The sequence below is a fragment of the Dromiciops gliroides genome, chromosome 2, assembly GCF_019393635.1.
Source record: "Dromiciops gliroides isolate mDroGli1 chromosome 2, mDroGli1.pri, whole genome shotgun sequence".
NCBI classification, from domain to species: domain Eukaryota; kingdom Metazoa; phylum Chordata; class Mammalia; order Microbiotheria; family Microbiotheriidae; genus Dromiciops; species Dromiciops gliroides.
In genome coordinates this window covers 551,573,084-551,591,742 of record NC_057862.1, presented here as the reverse complement: position 1 = coordinate 551,591,742, position 18,659 = coordinate 551,573,084, and the positions used below count along the sequence as shown (strand labels likewise).

Sequence of the window (18,659 nt, the reverse complement as noted above, 5' to 3'; positions counted from 1 at the left end):
TAATATTTTCTCCTTTGAGGAAGGACTTGTTTTTGTTTTGTTTTTTATTTTTGGTGGGGCAATGGAGGGTTAAGTGACTTGCCTAGGGTCACACAGCTAGGAAGTGTCAAGTGTCTGAGGCCGTATTTGAACTCAGGTCCTCCTGAATTCAGGGCCAGTGCTCTATCCACTGCACCACCTAGCTGCCCCCTGGGCTATTCTTTATATATCAGTATTACCAATAATAGAATGAAAAGCAGTAACACATCATAAACTACTCCCTCTGTCTTTTCTTTTGTCAAACTGGAATAGCAGTGACATCAAACTGAGATGCCCCTTACTGGGTAAGGCAAAAGGCCAAAAGAACAAGTCTTGCCAGCATGTTGGGGAGAAAGTGTAAGGCAGAATGCAGCTTTTCTATCATCCTGATCATGGAAAACTAATTAAGTGCGTGAGCCCTTGGGATAAAGTACAAGATCTGATGCTAATTCTCTAGGTGCCACATCATGGAAAACACCAGTGAACAAAAACTATTCTGTGTTGGATTGTCATCTTTCTGCATCTCCTTCGTATTTCCCTAGTATCACTCCACTGAGGAATACCATCTTATATTTATTTAGATGGGCACTCTGGGCATCTGGGAATCCAGCAGTTTTTACATTTTTGCTGATAGACTAAAAAATCTTTAGAAATCTAGTTCCCTCTATAAACTAAGGAAATAAGTTCTTCTTGGTCAGCATTGGTTTTGGTAGATTATTCTCTGGCAGACCTAGGAGTGACTGATAAACTAAATTTGATAGACCCAGGATTAAAGAATGGCTGAGTGAACTCATCTTGTTTTATGTTGCCCTTTTCCATCTCATCTCACAGTGATCCCTTCAGCTGACCTGTCACAGCAAATCTCCACTGCTGGCACAGAGGCCTCGGGCACAGGGAACATGAAATTTATGCTGAATGGAGCCCTTACCATTGGAACCATGGATGGGGCTAATGTGGAGATGGCGGAAGAAGCTGGGGAAGAGAATCTTTTCATCTTTGGTATGAGGGTGGAGGATGTAGAGGCCCTGGACAAGAAAGGGTATGTGCTTCTCCAATGCTCAGTCATTTCCCTCTGTTTCCTTTTATTTGTTCCACAAAGGACAGCATCTTTGCTGTTTGTATAGCTCTAGGTCATTGGTGTAGTCAGATCCTGCTTGAGCTTGAGAATTAATTTTCTGCTTGTAGAATATTGTGTTTGCCACTGGAGAAGAGACAGAGTTTATATAAGCAATAATCCCTCCTCTCATGCAACTAACATTCTATAAGAATAGGATACATGGGGGCAGCTAGGTGGCATAGTGGATATAAAGCATCAGCCCTGGATGTTCAAATCTGTCCTCAGACATTTGATACTTACTAGCTGTGTGACCCTGGGCAAGTCACTTAACCCTCATTCCCCCTCCTCCCAAAAAAAAAGAATAGGACGTGTACAGGCAGTTATGATGTATGATAGTGTCTGATAAGCATGTTTGACACATGTGAAACAAAGTGCTTTGTTAGGTTTGTGTGGGATAGGTGGTTACCAATGAAGAGGAATCAGTGAAGGCTTTATAAGAGAGGTACCATTTGAGTTAGATGGAACCCACCTACAAGCTGGGTAGAATTCAGTAGGTGAGGAAGAGGGAGGAGAGTGCAGAGTGTGTTTGTAGTACACTCAGCTTGACTAGAATACTGAGTACCTGGTCTGGAATAGACTGAAAAGGAAGGGAGGAAGGGAGGGGACATTTATTAAACATTCAGTGTGTGCCAAGTTCAGTGCTTTACTGGGCATACCAAGACAAAATGGAGGCTAGTCCTTCCCTTCAGAGGGAAGGGAAAAAAGCATTTGTACTACTATATATTAGACATGTGCTGAGAGTTTTACAAATATCTCATTGGATCTTCACAACAACCCTGGGAGGTAGGTGCTTTTATTTCCCCATACTGCAGCATGAATGACTTGCCCAGAGTCACCCAGCTGGTAAATGGCTGAATTTGAACTCATGGTCTTCCTGATGTCAGGCCCAGCACTCTGTCCACTGTGCCACCTAGCTGCCCCTGGAGCTTACATTTTTTTTTTTTTAGTGAGGCAATTGGGGTTAAGTGACTTGCCCAGCATCACGCAGCTAGTAAGTGTTAAGTGTCTGAGGCTGGATTTGAACTCAGGTACTCCTGACTCTAGGGGCTGGTGCTCTATCCACTGTGCCACCTATCTGCCCCTGGAGCTTACATTCTAATAAAGGGAGACAGTAAATATATGAGAGGCCTAGGGAGAGACATTTTGGTTGGAAAGGTACAGTGATAATAAGTGGATGCTTGGTGGAGGGGATAGACATGCCTTTTCTAGTAGCAGTGGCAGCATTGATGTCTTGATTTGATTTTGGTTCCATACCAGAAAAGGGGGGAAAGGGGAAGACAGCTGGTGAGAGGATGGCCTGAGGAGTAATGGGAAACCTAAAGCCAGTCTAGCCTGATGTAGCGGGTGAGCCAAGGCACTCAGCAGGAGGGACAGGGGGTCCTAAAGGGAGCCAGGAACTCTGTTCCAGAGATGAAAGAGTTAAGTCTTTCATGACGTTCTATTTGATAGAATGGTGCCAGATTGTGAAGAGCCTTGAAAAGTAGAGGAATTTGAATTTGGCTTAGTCTTTTGAAGTGAATCCACTAAGGCCTTTTGAGCAGAGGCAGCTTCACAGTAAGGCCATTCCCTCAAAGAGGAGCACAGTCTGGTTTTCAGTCATATAAACAAGTATTACCTGTGCAGTATGTGGGCTTATCAGAGCTCCCTGTCCTTGGGACAAAGGAAACACGAAGATAGACATTTCCTCTTGCTCACACATACACCTAGCCCATCTGGTCTCTCTCTGGTCTGTACCCTTTTCTTTATATGTACCATTGCACTTTACAGCCCATGGCTCAATGTACTTCCTCCTCACCTCGGTGTCCTAGTAGCCCTTGTTTCCTGTAAGACTCAACTCGAGCACCACCTTCTACATGAAGCCTAGCACGCACAGTTCTTGGAATGTAGTAGGAACTTAATAGAAGTTTGTTGTTTAATCGATAGAACTTTGCAAGAGAGGAGGAAATGCTGGTAAACACTGTATCATACTCTTGTATGTCCTCATGGTAAAAATTGATTGCTTCAGGAAGATGTCTCATATTTGGTCATGTGCCTATCATCCTACATAATCTACTCACACGATAACATCAGGATGTTTGTACTTCTTTCCCCTGCAGGTACAATGCCAAGGAGTACTATGACCGGATCCCAGAGCTGAAGCAAGTGATTGACCAGATCAGCAGTGGCTATTTCTCTCCTAAAGATCCTGAGTGCTTCAGGGATGTTGTGAACATGCTGATGTATCACGACAGGTAGAGAATCAGCTTTAATTCTACACTTGTCTAGAAATTTCCTTGACTTGAAGTCCAAGTATAACCTACAGAGTTCAAAATATTTCTTCTTTCTTTATCTGTAGTTCATTCTTTCTGTATCTGTTTTGACACTTAACAAAATGTTGAGGGGTAAAGGAAGGAAAGGAATAAGCATTTATACAGCACCCACTATATGCCAGATGCTGTGCTAAGCACTTAAAGAATATTATCTCATTTGAGCCTCATAACAACCCCTGGGAGACAGGGGCTGTTATTATCTCCATTTTACAGTTGAGGAAACTGAGACACACAGAAGTTAAGTGACTTGCCCAGGGTTACACAGCTAGTAAGTGTCTGAGGCTGACTTTGAACTCAGGTCTTCCTGACTCCAGGTCTGCTGCTCTATCTACTGTACTACCTAAATCTGAACTTTCACGAAAAGGCTTCATCTTTTGCCCCATCATCTCTCCCTTTATATATGTAAACCTCAGGCTGGCACTAGTAAAGACTAATTCAGTATAATTGATGTGTGGTTTTGGGGACTGAGTAAATAAATATCAGTACACAACTGTAGCTGTGACTGAGGCTGCATCTTTAAGGCAGAGCACTTGGTCCCGGGAATAAACGACCTGAGTTCTAGTTTAAACTCTGTCATGCACAAAACCCCTCATTGATACACCTTTCCCCCTTGCCCCCACCACCAGCTAGGTATGGCTTGTCTAGAGACAAGTTGGAACACATCTATTCCCTTATCTCTGAAATGGGGATGATTGCAACAGCTCTCTACCCCAAAAGGCTTGTTATAAAGGTCAATTATAAATAATATGTGTAAATGCTTTGACAACTGACAGTAAGTTATCGTGGAAACTAAGGGCCTAATTATGAGCAGCAGCCTGGTGCCTGATATCTTACCTTTAAATGCAGGGGCTCTTAATTTTTTGTGTGCCTGGACCCCTTTTCAAAACAGTGTTTCTTTAAAAAAAAAAATTCTTAAAGGAAATGCTAAATTTCAGTTAGAGTTTAATAATAATAAAGATGTAATTTTTCTCATCCAAGTTCATGAATCCCTCCCCTCCCAATCTGTTTTACCCCACTAAAAGGACTCTTGTTTTTAAAAGGGTAGGAAGACCCTTTTAGCTTTCCAGAGGGGACAATTTAATAAAGTTTATTGCACAGTCTGAGTCTAAATTTGAGTGTAAGCTAGTATGACATCACTCCTATTCACTGGTTAAGGTACAGTGTTTAGAAGCTCTTTTGTTGAAGTTGCTACCTTTTTCTGGCTAGTGCTTAGAATCTTCATTTCCCCTCTGTTGCTATAGCTCTTAACCAGAAAATCTAATAGCTGGACCCTGGTAAATTAAAATATATTTAAATAGCCATAAAACTTTGATTTTTATACCCAGGAACCAAGTTCAGTAAATATGTTAGAAGGTTCAACAGAAATGCAGTTCATAAATTTGGGTCTCTCACCATGACATTCTACACTAAAGTTCTACTGGGATGTTTCATCATGTTATCAAGGTGACCCAAGCTTCTGAAGGGCTTCAAGCATGGGCCTGGGATGTGTGCCTTTAGTCCAAGAATTAAAGCAGTTCATTTGGGAAAAGAATAATCATCAAGGTAGATACCGGGTTATGATTTTTATGCATCAGCAGAGGGGATACCCATACCAATGTAACGCCAGATCCTTCTCAGTACTGAAGAAGTTAGTTAGAAGGCACTCATTGACACAAAGAGATCTCTTCTCTATGCAACACTTGAAATGTTCCAGTGTTTGTAATGGTGTTTTCATTCATGAACATCATCACTTAAATTAACCACTTTTGTGTGTGTGTGTGTGTGTGTGTGTGTGTGAGGCAATTGGGGTTAAGTGACTTGCCCAGGGTCACACAGCTAGTAAGTGTCTGAGGCCAGATTTGAACTCAGGTACTCCTGACTCCAGGGCCGGTGCTCTATCCACTGCGCCACCTAGCTGCCCCTAAATTAACTACTTTTAAGCCTAACTTTAAGGTATAAAAAGAATTCGTGTTAAAAATTCAAAGAACTGGATCTTTTGGGGGGGCGGCAATGAGGGTTAAGTGACTTGCCCAGGGTCACACAGCTAGTAAGTGTCAAGTGTCTGAGGCTGGATTTGAACTCAGATCCATCCTCCTGAATCCAGGGCCCATGCTTTATCCACTGGGCCACCTGGCTGCCCCATGAACTGGATCTTTTTTCTGTATTCACCTATGTCTCTGTTATTGTAGTTTTTTGGGTTGTTTTTTTTTTCGCTTTAACCAGCTTTATTCTAATCACAATTTATTTTCTGTTTTCAGGTTTAAAGTGTTTGCTGACTATGAAGCCTATATAGAATGCCAAGCAAAAGTGGACCAGTTATATAGGGTAATGCTGCATATGGCCTCTGAGAATATAGGGACATGAGATACTCACAAAGTCAGGTCTCCCACAGGAAGGCACAGCACAGCTAAATAAGATACGGTCTGTCAGGAGATGCTTCTGGCAGAGGTCTGTCTTGTAAAAGGCCCTTTGCCCAGTTTCCTGGCCTGCTGCTAACATCAAGGACTGAGCCAAACCGTCTCTCTCTTGCTCTATTTTGCTTTCATTTTCAAAAAGAATTCTCTAAACTGGTATTTTCACAACTAGGTTATAGCCCCCAAGTGGAGTTGCTAGAGAGGTTGGAGAATGTTCCAGAAACCTGAGCTACATATTTGGGTGCAGAGGAGCAGCCTAACATGTTCCCTTTGAGATTGTAAATGCCAAAAGCTCTGCTTTCTGTACCTTGTTACCATTCCCCTCCTTGCCCTTTCCAGACATAATATCCATAGCAATGTGAAAACCCCACTCCTATCCCACTGCCTCCCAGCTCTCTTCTGTTCTTGGCATTGTTGTTAACAGGGATTCTTTCTCAAGCTTGTCTTTGAGCCCAGCGGGGAGATTTGCCATGTCTCCTTAGACTGAAGCCTTAGGATTGGAGTGGTAGATACATCGAGCTGGTGGTGCTCAGAAGAAAAGGAAGTTGTTAATGCCAATATTCATCCTTCGAACTTCTGTAGATGTGATGACAAGAGGTTATAGATACCGTACTGTAGCAGTCCTTGAAACCACTCTCTCCTAGTTCAATTTGGGTGCTTTTATTAGATTTTTTTAAAGTGACCAGTACCACAAAGTAGCCATGAGAATGAGCAGAGGGACAGTTCCTTCTTTCACTTGTTATTAATTTACTGTTTATGAAGTACTTGCTGTATTGCCAACGCTAGGCTAGGCATAAAAGATATACAAAAGAAAGGAGAAATGGTCTTTCTGCTCTTGAAATCTAATTAAGGAAGCAGATTTACATCCATAAAAATGCTAGAAAACAATTCAGAAATTTCAGAGCAAAGGAAATGTCTTAAATTACAGTTAGTCTAGGAAAACTAGTAGAGAAGGCTATTTGGGCCTCAAACTTGGAATATGGCCTAAGAAGGAGTATTACTAATAGGAAAAGAGCATGAACACAAACATGAAAGCAGGAATGAACATTGGGAGTCAGTAAAAAAAAAAGCCAGGCTGACTAGAGTGGACAGCATTGCTTGGAGGGGTAGTAGAACCCGAGACAACTTTCTTACTGGGCCTTTTGACAAGAGGACTTTTCCTTCCATGTGCAGGACTTTGAATTCAGACCATGAAGCGATGGAAAGCTGCTGGATGTTTTTCAGCAGGGAAGTGGGTGATGGAACAGGTTAATTGGAGGAGACAGACATTAGAGGGAAGGAGAACCACTTAAGCAAATGTAGTTATGTAGGCATGAGGTGATAAGCACCAAATTCAGCACAGGCTTAGGAGCAGTCATGCTGCTATGCCTTTCTATTCCCCCTTGACTTGTTTTTGTGTTAAGGTCTAGGGGGAATGCTGAGGATAGTTGCTATTTTCAGATTCTTTTTTCACTGTCTTAGAGATCAGTAGAACAAGCAAGTGAGATTGGGTAAGAGGAAGTAAGAATGGAATTGATAGATGTGAGTGGGTTTACTGTGGATTGGTAGGCCAGATGACTTCTGAAAGCTATAAAAAAGGCTGCCATGGGAGTATGACACCATCCCTCTTGATTTGTCCTTCTCATATTCAGCGTCAGTCTTAACTGAAGTTTGAAATTTCAGTTACCAAGCACATACTGAGTACTTACTATGTTCTAGTCTAGCGGCCGTGCTAAGCACCTGGATATAGGGAGAAAGGCAAAGACGTGACCTCTGATGTCAAGAACCTCACGTTCTAGTGGGGAAGACAACATGCAAGCAACCACGTTACCTACAAAGTGTGTGTGTGCGTAAATTATAGATATAGAGATAGTTATAGTTATACATACATTGGTGTAGCGTGTAAATGGGAAGTGCTCTTGGAGGAAAGGCCTGATGGAAGATTAGATTTGTACTGAGGTAGAAATGAAGAGCATTTCAGGTAAGATGGCAGCCAGGGAAAAGTTATGGCGTGAGGAGATGGAATACTGTGTTCCAGGAACCACAAGAAGGCCAAGGTAGCTGCACTGTGTAGAGTATATGGGGAGGGTCAAGTTGTAAGATTATTGGAAAGGTAAGAAGGGTGCAGGCTGATGTAGAGATTTTTATATTTCATGTGGGAGGGTACTAGGGAGCCACTGCAGTTTATTAAAGGGAAGGGGATGACATGGTCAGACCTGTGCTTTAGGAAGATCAGTTTGACAGCCAAGCTGAGGATGGACTAGAGCAGGAAGACACTTGGGACAGGGAGACCAATCAGAAAGCTATCGTCATAGTCCAGGATTGAGGTAGGGGGGCCTACACCAGGATGGTGACTCTGGGAGTGGAGAGAAGGGGAAATCTAGGAGGGGCTACAAAGGAAGAACTAGCAACATTTGGCAACTGATTGGACATGTGGGGTGAATACAAGCAGGAGCCATGGGTAGACAGTAAGGTGACTCCTGGGTGATTGGAAAGATGGTTGTGCCCTAGCCATTCATAGGAATGTTTGGAAGAAGGAAGTATTCTGGGGGAAAAGAAAATTCATTCTGTTGGAGCCATGTGGAGTCTGAGATGCCTGCAGGAATCCAGTTTGAGATGCAAAAGGCACCTGCTGATATAGAATACAGCTAAAGAGAGAGAGACTAGGGTTGTAGAACCCGGGAATCATCAGGATGGGAGGGGGGTGGTAACTGAACCCACAGGGAGCTGAGGAGACAAGTGAGAGTATAGAGGGAGAAGAGCAGAGGACCCAGGGCAGGCAGAGCCACGAGGGTCGCCCAGTTAGTGGGTGTGACCCTATGAAAATACAGCAAAAGAAGAAGCCGTCAAGCAGATAGGAGACTGTGTGTGAGGGAAACCTCCAGAGGAGGGAGTGTAAATGGCAGCACTTTCTACCTGTGCCAGAGCTTAGATGAATTTCTAAATGCAAGGCACATCTGATGGCTGCCTGCGTGAAGAATCCTTATTTCACATGGCCTGGGCTAACTTCAGGGAGGACTTAGGTTTGTTGTTGTTGTTGTTTTTGTTTGTTTTGTTTTGGCAGGGCAATGAGGGTTAAGTGACTTGCTCAGGATCACACAGCTAGTAAATCGTGTGTGAGGCCGCATTTGAACTCAGGTCCTCCTGAATCCAGGGCCAGTGCTTTATCCACTGCGCCACCTAGCTGCCCCTAGGGAGGAGTTTTAAACAAGTTAGCCTTTTAAATAATTGTCATCATTATAATTTGCCACAATCAAAGAACCAGCTGTTGGCCTTTGAAGGGATTACTGAGATATCCACTGAAGTGAGAATATTCATCAATTTCTTGTGTGTGACTACTTGGGCCTAGTTAGTTTAGAAAGCCACTGTAATCCACAGGTCAAAGAGTCTTTGTTAAGTCCTTATTCATATGGACACAGAGCACAGTTTCTCTACCTTGTCCTGTGCTCCATCCCCAGTTCAAAGAGCCAGCAGTTTAGCTGGCTAGCTCCCCTGATTCACTGGTTCTGATAGGGAGAGATGGAGCTGCTGAGCTGGAGGGCAATTCATTTTCTAGACCTTTTGTAAAGGGAGGAGCTGGGCAGACAAACCAGTCTACCTCCCCACTTGTTCTCTTGACCTATAGGAATGAGTATTTATCTTGGAGGAACTCTTGGATAGGTTTTACCCTCTCAGAGTTTGCACATTTCTCTTGAGTAACAGGAGGACACAAGTGGTGGTGTAGTTGTACCCAAGAAGGCTACCTTGTAAATACATCTCAGCATGTCAGGGCTGGTTCCCAGCTGTCGCCATGTGCTGTCTTACCAGGTATAGGTAAACATTACTGCTCACGTGGGAGCTTTGACCCATTGGCAGCCAGTAAGGAAGCACACATGTTATACACTTTTCACTTTGACATTGTGTGTGTATGTGTAGGTAGATGTCTCTGGATATTGGGTTACAAAGACAAAAAACAACCCCAAATCCTGCCCTCAAGGAATTTTTGTTGGGGGAGGTGCATGTGGGTCTCTCACATTCCCAACCCCCATTTACACATACAGAATTCCTACAATACAGATGCTAATTTCTAGCATTCACATTCATTCTGGTATTTGTATATGCATGTGTGTACACACTAGCTCACAGTTAGGGAGAATCTCATAGAGGTTTTCTAACCAAGCTTCTATTCTGCATCATGATTGCCCAGCTCTACTTTGAATTCTTCCCCTTCTCCTTCCCCTTCTCCCTTCTTTCTGAGTTAAGTGACTTGCCCAGTCACACAGCTAGTCCTCAGGTCCTCCTGAATCTAGGGCCGGTGCTTTATCTACTGCACCACCTAGCTGCCTACTTTGAATTCTTCTAGCAAGGGGGGGCACCCAGCGACTCCCTCGAGGCAGCCCATTCCATTTTGATTGGTATCCCTTGCTCCTCGAACCATGCCTAGAACATTGTAGGAGGTTAATAAGTGCTTCTTGATTGTAGACCTCTACTTGGCAGAAAGTTTTCTTTATATAAACTTAAAGCCTGCTTCTTCCTTCTGGATCCAAGAAGAACAAATCTAACCCTTCCCCATGGCTGTCCTTCCAATATTACGTGCCAGTATCATGTGTCTGTTAAGCCTTAGGGTTTTCCCCAGGACCTCCTTTGCTGAGGTTACTTGGCTCACTACAAGTGGTCTCTTAACAACAGGGGTCCTGGCTGTTCAGTGTCTTTCTTGATCAATCTCCCCAAGCTTTAGAAATTGAAGTCTAGAGTTTTAAAAGCCTAGCAGATTGGGGCAGCTAGATGCGCATAGAGCATCTGCCCTGGAGTCAGGAACCTGAGTTCAAGTCCCGCCTCAGACACTTAACACTTACTGGCTCTGTGACCCTGGGCAAGTCACTTAACCCCAATTGCCTCACCAAAAAAAAAAAAAAAAAAGCCCAGCAGATTGCCATTTGGGATGAAAATGATTAAAAAAAAATAATATAGAGACAGTGAATGTGGAATCTGACTGGATTTTGTGCCAGAATAATTTTTTTTTGTATTTTGGGTGACAAAAATTTCTGTTAAAAATATGTCTTTAAAGAGGTTGTTCTTGCTTACAGGCAATTTTGTGTGCTTCTAGATTTAGGGCCTAGTACTGATGTAAAGAAGCAGCAAGCTCATTTTACAGATGAGGAAACTGGTCTAACAGAATTAAGTGACTTGTCCAGGCTCACATAGCTACTATCAGATAGCATCTGGATTTGAATTCAGGTCTGTCTCTCTAGTGAATGCCTGTCTCTCTGAGGCAGGGGCTATTTACACTCTGTCTCCTGCAACACTCCCGCATGGGGTAGGTGCTCAGTAAAGACTTCATAAGTTGAAATGATTTTAAGAGGCTTCTTCTGCTTGAGGTTTCTAGGTTCTGTTCTCAGGCCCTCTACCAGTGAAGATAGGCCAAGCATACTACTTCCATAGTTGTACAATGCCCTCCTGGGTTCATTCTGGGGACCCATTTCATTTAGTAATAGTCCCCTAGTAAATAAAGATGGGAGTTAGGGACCCTTCACCTCCTAGCAAACTGCCTCAGGAGCCAAACTTACAGATTATAGGACCATTTTCAGGTATTGTATCTTTGAAACCATGGTTCACCAGTTCTGACAGATTTTTCTAACTTCTCTTTCACTTTGCAGAATCCCAAAGAGTGGACAAAGAAAGTCATCAAGAATATTGCTTCCTCTGGGAAGTTTTCCAGTGACCGAACAATCACTGAATATGCCAGAGAGATATGGGGTGTTGAACCCTCAGATGTGAAGATCCCACCCCCTAACATCCCCAGGGAGTAGCTTGTCCTGTCATCGAGGTGCTGTTGGGACAGCAGTCTCATGGATTCAAGAAGAAAGTGCTTCTGGTTTCTAGTTAACTTTGCACCTAATGCAGTTTGCAGTCACTTTACCACCAGTGGATTGTCTTGACTTTCTAAAATAGTATTTCTTAGAGAAGGAAGTGATGGTGGTGATGATGGTTTATGGGAAAAGAATTAGGGCCTGATTTATGCCTGTGCTTCCAAGTTAGGTAGTTTAGGTGCTGGGTGCTTTGGGAATTGGTGTAACTCTTTCCTATGATTCCCCTTTCCTTCCCTTCCCCTTAAAAAATGCAGCTTTGTGAAGATAGGAGAAAAATCCTCAGTAAAATGAGCATTTGCTAGGTGCTAGATGGATGCAGCTTTATCCTGCTTGCCAGCATGCCTAGTTCTTGGGTTGCTTGTTGTCCTGTCCCTCCCTCCAGAAGCCTTGCATACTATTTTCCAGCCAGTTCGGACTCCACTTCAAGCTGCTGGGACTCTGCATTGCAACACCTATTGTCTGTATGAAAATGGTCTTGATGAGATAGGAGAATGTGCATTTCAGCAAAAGTTTTGGAAGTGCATGTCAGACACAGCGGTAGTTGTCAGGCTCCTTCGAAAACGATCTAGGACTGTTATAGTTCCCTTTGAGAGACAGAGACACACACACACACACACACACACACACACACACACACGTACGTGCTTGAGATCGACTCCTCCCAGAGTCCTCTCTGACCCTATAGGAACATGAAGCCTTAAATATCTCCATAGCATATCATAGTCTATCTATGTAGTCTTTTCTTTGTGTATAAATGAACAGATGGGGAAATAATTCTGAGTCTCCAGCACTGTTGATGTCTGGATTTTTAAAAAGCCAACTCCATTGAAAAAAAAAATCAAAGTCATGACTAGGTAGAAAATAACAAGCATTTTTTTTTTCTTCTTAAAAAAAAATAGTACTAAAAGGTACATCAATGGCTAAATCCCATGGTGCCAACATGTAAAGAGTGATATTTAGTAGACCAGGGACATTTGGGGCTCTGAGGGAAGACCTTTTGCTAAGCAGGGCAGGGTCTGTCATCTACAAAGAGCACTCTTTTTTCCTCAAACTTTATTCCACTGGGCAGCTGCCCCAGAAACTCAAATCCTTGGTTCTAGTTCAGTGTTCCTTGAACCTGGGTAGTGGTCATGTAACCTCTGTCATCAGGAAGGCATTACTGACTTAAGCTGCAATTTGCCTTAAAGATTCAATTAGTAATGCTGGGTAGGAACATAGATTTGCCAACATTAAATATTCCCTATTTCCTGACTTTCCTTGCTTCTTACATCTCCACACAGTTTCTTCCTAGTCGAAAGTGGACAAGGTGAGTCCATATTGGTCAGAAATATGTCCTTAGAACTTAACAAAATGCATGAGCTGCTTCTTCTTGCATGTAAAACCTTTTCTATTGTCAAATACACAAATTCTCTTAGCATTGCCCTGCCGTATCATTCAAGTTAGTGAAGATACAGCTGTAGCTTTGTGTGGGTTCAGGGCCATTAAGTGAATAAGATAACATGGAATCTTCTAGCATGAGAGAAGCCCTCTTGGTTTCCAAATTGCAGATCTGATGCAGATACTGGTCTTTTCTCTGGTAGTTTGCCCACATTTGGGTGGCTAGAATCTGGGCTAACATTTCCTAGAAGTGCCAAAAGCTGAACAAGATGAAGGCTGCAACTCCACTTGATATAAACAGATTATTTGCATCTTTTAAAGACAAGATTGTTTAACTGAAGGTTAGCATGGTTTTATTTTTTTCAAGAAAAATTAATAAGGAACTGAACTAAGGTTTTTTACCTTCTTTACCAACTGAAAAATGCTACTTTTTAGCTTACTATAAACAAGTTGTTGTGCATATATTAAACTTCTCTGGAGACTGGTCAGCTCCACCCAGATCCCTATTGGGTGTACTGGAACATGTCTTATACCTTGGCTAAGGACAGTGCAAGTAACTGAGGACTCACTTGAGGAAGCCTGGCCCACCTCATATTGGCTCACATATTGGGCTTTCATCTAAACAAAATTGGCTTTTGAAAATGCATCTAAGGAGAGCATCCCATTCATTGCATGTATTTTCCTATGGTGGGAAAGGAGTTAAAGTTGAATGTTTTTTTGTTTGTTTTTTGTGAGACAATGAAGGTTAAGTGACTCGCCCAGGGTTACACAGCTACTGTCAAGTGTCTGAGGTCAGATTTGAACTCAGGTCTTCCTGAATCCAGCCAGGGCCAGTGCTTTAATCACTGCGCCACCTAGCTGCCCCTGTTCCATCATTTCCAATCCGAATATGAGGGTTCTTGATTTAGGTCTCTCATCTGTTATTCTCTGTCACATTATAAGGGAATGGCATAAAGAATGGAGCGATTGTGATGTGAAAAAAACAAGTATGAGGTGTGTTTCTTTGTCTGTTATATTTTCTAAGCTCTGAGCTGAACTACCCAGACCAAAGTATTCTCTGTTGCTGGTGGACGTATATTGTCCTGGTTTTTTTTGAGAAGTAGGGTAAGGGACAGACAGGTCTCCCTGGCTAAGCTAACACTCCAAAGTAGATCTCATACTGATTTATTTTCCAAAGTAGTGAAAGTCTACAAAGAAAAATGTATGGAAAAAGCTGCACTTAACTCTTTCCACTGATCAAAAGAAGGTTATTTGGCTCAAACTCAGATTTTAATTCTTCAGGTGTCAAGCTGTTCATTCTTAAGGCTCTTGCATGTTGGATATATGGATCCTGTTACCTTACTGTCTCTTTGTCGCTTTGTTTTTGAATAGCCATTTAACAAACCAGACCCTTGGTATGCTAGGCCATTGAGGTTTTCCTAATGGGGCATTCCTTAGTTAGGAATGCCTGATGGGGAGTGTTGGACCAGGAACACACTGGGGTTGGTTTAGGAGGGAAACCAAACCTCAGCTTGGCCCTGGGGCAGAGCACTAATGTTTTCCATCCTGGCTCCATTCAAACTATTGTGTACACGGATTCTGTGAAGCCAGCACCGTGTGTATGAAGTCACTTTGTCTGTACTGGATCACTGTTACTATCCTTGTGTGTGAGAAACTGATTAAACAATTATGTCAATGGTTAATTGGACACATACCCTAGACTGCTTGGTTGTGAGCCCTCTGTTTTTTCGTGAGTGTTCTCTTCTTCCACTTATCATCAGGCTTCTGCTGTCGTTCTGACAACAGAAAAAAAAAAAAAGCAGGGCCAGTTCATCTGGGTTATGCTTAGTAACAAGCAAAGCAGCCACAAAGGATTCATTAAGCATCCTCATCTCCTCCACTCCAGAGTGCAGCATAGCCAGCAATTGTGAGGAACACTGATGGGGCATAACGTGTCTAGTTAGCATAGCCTGGGCTTAGTGACTGCAGCTAAAATTCACTCCTAGAGGGGGTGGTAGAGGAAATTATGCTGGGGAGAGGAGCATCCCTGCCTGAAGACGCCAGGCTTATTCTCCCCTAAGAAGGTAGATTGCCATAATAATTCAGGCTCAGGAGAGGAATGAAGGTATGTGACTGCACAAACTGAAGTGGGAAAATGTGGAAGTCAGTAATGTTAGTGTCACCTTCAGCCCTACCCCTGCTCTGATCACAGCGGGTGGGAAATCAACCCATTCTTCTTCAAGCTGACACCCAGGGGAGTGGGGTGTCCACCTTTTAGTCATGCCCCATTTCTGACATTCTGCCAAATGCCTATGAAATGCGGTGACAGTGTCTTGAAAACTAGTTATTCAGAGAGCCTCCTTGAGATTAAGGCATCATTAAATACTAATATAATGTTGGAAGAAAATGTGCTGTATTTTATTCCAATAGCAATGGTGTTCATTCTATTACTATTCCTACCCTCCTTCTCCTGCCCACCTGTACCTTTCCAACCCACCTTCACTTCAGTCCCTATACATACCTGATATTGAAGAAATGGTGGGGGGTGGGGTGGGGGTGGGGGGAGCGCTAAAACAAGCTGCCTTATTCCCTTTGTTTTAAAATTGTACACACAGCTGCAGGTTGAATCAAGAATTATTCACAATATGAACTAATGAAGTTTTTTTGTATCCAAAGAAACAGACCATTTGACACATGAAACAATTGATCTTTTGATTATTCAGGCTTTACTCAGATCTTGCTAGGAGCAGAAGTACCACAATGATATCTTTATTTCTAAGAACAAAGCCCACCATGGACCTAGATTGCTGACATTTTAATGCCCTCCCTTTCCCCCCAAATTACTGACAAGGCATATAAGCATTCAGACTTGTGAAACTCCACCATGCTATTCCAAGTTGAAACTTCTCAGCGCTTTCTTGGTAATCATTAAGAACACTAGTAAAGTGGGTATTATTGCCCATGATATGCTAAGACAAACCATTTGTTCCCCCAAGAAGAAATTGTAGGAAATGGTAGGATATTTCTGGTTAATAGGTATGTAGACTTAAATGATAAAGCCGAAGGGACCTCAGAGAACACATCTGTCCAACTTAACCTTTAAAGAAGCAGAAATAGGCCTAGATCTGAGCGAGATCCAGCTCCAGACTGGTGTTTTACACGGATGTTTGTTGAAGGGTCAGAACTTTAATGACTTTCTCATCCCACTCTCATACACGATGAATGGGTTCCCCAGGCCCTGTCCCCTTTTCTCTATTCAGAGCCACACTGTCTATAGGACATGCCTGTAACCTAAGGGTATACTTACTTTAACTTAAACCCCCACAAGATAGAATGACGCTTCTAGCCTGGAAGCTGCCTATACCGGTGTCCTGGAATAAAATTAACCCTTTTTCACACAAGCCTAACATGCTAATGATAACTCAAGATTCGAGGTTTCAAAACACCACAGACACAAAGGGCATAGGGAGGTCAGCCAGTTCTCATGAGGTATTGCAGCAGGTACTTTCAAACAACCTGAGGTGGGGGAAGGGCTTAAAATAGAGAGATTGGATCCTAGAAATTAGAGATGTGTACTTAAGCACAAAATGGGCAGAGTCAACAGTGGAGTGATCCAAAGGCAACTTTATTAAAATTATGCATTTTTTTTTCTTTGAGAGATTTTACTTTAAAGTTCAATGCACGATATTGGCCTAATGATCAGAACTGTGGGTGACATAGTATCAGGTTCATGCTTTGGCGAATCTGATCTTTTGTTAATTGGGGAAGACTGACTATTCTCATTTGAGGTCGAATTTTATTTAATAGGTGTCTAATGAAAGCAACAGCATCTCATGGAATGTTGGTTTGGTTGTACAAAAAAAGCCAAACGATACATCTATCAGTGCAATAAATAACTCCGATAAGTAGCATTACAGTGGCACACAGCTCATAAGTAACATGGGCCAAGACTAGACTCCATCTTTTTATGGCATAAAATTTGTTAAAAATAGACATTATGCACCTGTAGCTAGAACTCCCATGCATGCTTATGTGCTCATGCTACTCAATATACAACTGCAGGAATGGGCATTCTGTGCCTAAGGCTGCAAGGTTTCACTTTGTGACCAGTATTGCAAAGAAATAGAAACAATCTGGAACATTGCTATCCCACTGTGCAGAGCAGCCTTCCCCACCCATAAGGAGTGCTTCTGATATGGACCTGGATTAGAGGGTCACGTCTTGCCTAAGGCAAAAGGAAGACAGCAGGAAACTCCATTCACATTCAATAGCCAAGTTCTGCCCCAGCTTTTTAAGCAGACTTAAAAGCCCTAAAGCTGAGAAACCTCACTTAGCCTTTACATCTTGTAGCTAAGACCACAGGGCAAGGTAGTCATTGTACAAGGTACAAACTTTTCTGCCTCAAAGTGCTTGGTGTGGTTGATTTTTTTTTTAGATTTGCAGAGAAAAAGGAAGACAGATCACCACCACTATTTTATTTTTAAATAAATGCTCAGTTTAGACCCAGGTTAGTTAGGAGGATGGGAGAAATAGGGGAAAAATGAACTGAGAGAAGTACAAATAATAATCACCATAATAAGTCTTATGAATTAGCAAAAGTCCCACCAAGAGAAGAGCGTGGTGGCCATGGAGCACAAGTATGCCTAGGGTGAGAAGTAATAATAAACCATCCAAAGTTCATTATGGGTGTACTAGGGAGGGATAGGAAGAACCCCAAATCCTTCATTTTTGAGTCTCCTCCCAGCACTCCCTTCAGTTAGAGATTGAAGTCCTTGTTCTGAGACACCGAGTCCCTTTCACCTTCATGAGTAACAGTTGAGCTTGTAGAGGAAGTGATTAGAGAACAAAGTCTCCATCATTAAAAAAAAAAAAGCCATCAAAAAGCAAGACAGAAGTAGGATCAACCAAGTTATGGCAGGTCCACAATGGCCAAACTTGTGCTTAACAGAAAGCTCAAGGGTAGCAGGGTGGAGAGAAACATCTGTCCACTCTAAATTTCCAAGAAGGGTTCATATTTTCAGCCACTTGGTTGGATCCCCGGATCCATCGGGGTCACATTGAGTTGCTCTGTATAAGCTTCCTCCCATTCCTACTGGGGCTAAACAAACCAACTAATATCATTTGAGTCCCTTCCATAGGTAAGCTTGATGACAAGCCAGGGTTCCTGAGCAATGTGGATGCCGGAGTGCTAGACTCATCAGCTGCTGACTGTTTCCAGGATTGTGGACTGATCCAAAGGAAAAGAAAAGGATGGGGGTGAAGGGGGAAGAGATCTTCATGCTTTCACACAGCCAGTCCTCAGTGACGTAGCTCATGATGATGCTCATGTTCTGATTTTCCCAGGAATTCCCTAGACCAAAGGAAAATATCGTCAGTCTGTGAGACAAATACAAGGCAATTGAGTTCAGGCAGCTGGTGGCAAAGTAGAGGGAGAGCGAGCTGGGGTTGGCATCAGGAAGAGCTAAGTTCAAATGCCTGGCCTCAGATACTTGCTAAGTGTGAGACCCTGGATGAGTCACTTAACCTCTGCTTTCCTGTTTCGTCAACTGTAAAATGGCAGTAATAATAGCACCTACCTCACAGGGCTGTTGTGAGGATCAAATGGGCTATTTGTAAAAAGTCCTTAGCACAGTGCCTG

At 42.8% G+C, this 18,659-nt stretch overlaps 2 protein-coding genes across 2 annotated transcripts in view; one reads left to right on the top strand and one right to left on the bottom strand.

Annotated features, from left to right (window-relative positions):
- PYGB (glycogen phosphorylase B) overlaps positions 1–14,742 on the top strand; it is a 91,522-nt gene extending 76,780 nt beyond the window's left edge. The window contains exons 17-20 of the mRNA XM_043984470.1: positions 850–1,057; positions 3,232–3,366; positions 5,682–5,748; positions 11,453–14,742. Coding sequence (XP_043840405.1) covers positions 850–1,057; positions 3,232–3,366; positions 5,682–5,748; positions 11,453–11,605 — 563 coding nt within the window. The 3' untranslated portion in view covers positions 11,606–14,742. The remainder of the gene's footprint in view (positions 1–849; positions 1,058–3,231; positions 3,367–5,681; positions 5,749–11,452) is intronic.
- A 1,883-nt stretch (positions 14,743–16,625) lies between these two features.
- ABHD12 (abhydrolase domain containing 12, lysophospholipase) overlaps positions 16,626–18,659 on the bottom strand; it is a 155,084-nt gene continuing 153,050 nt past the window's right edge. Inside the window, 1 exon segment of the mRNA XM_043984474.1 lies at positions 16,626–18,371. Coding sequence (XP_043840409.1) covers positions 18,320–18,371 — 52 coding nt within the window. The 3' untranslated portion in view covers positions 16,626–18,319.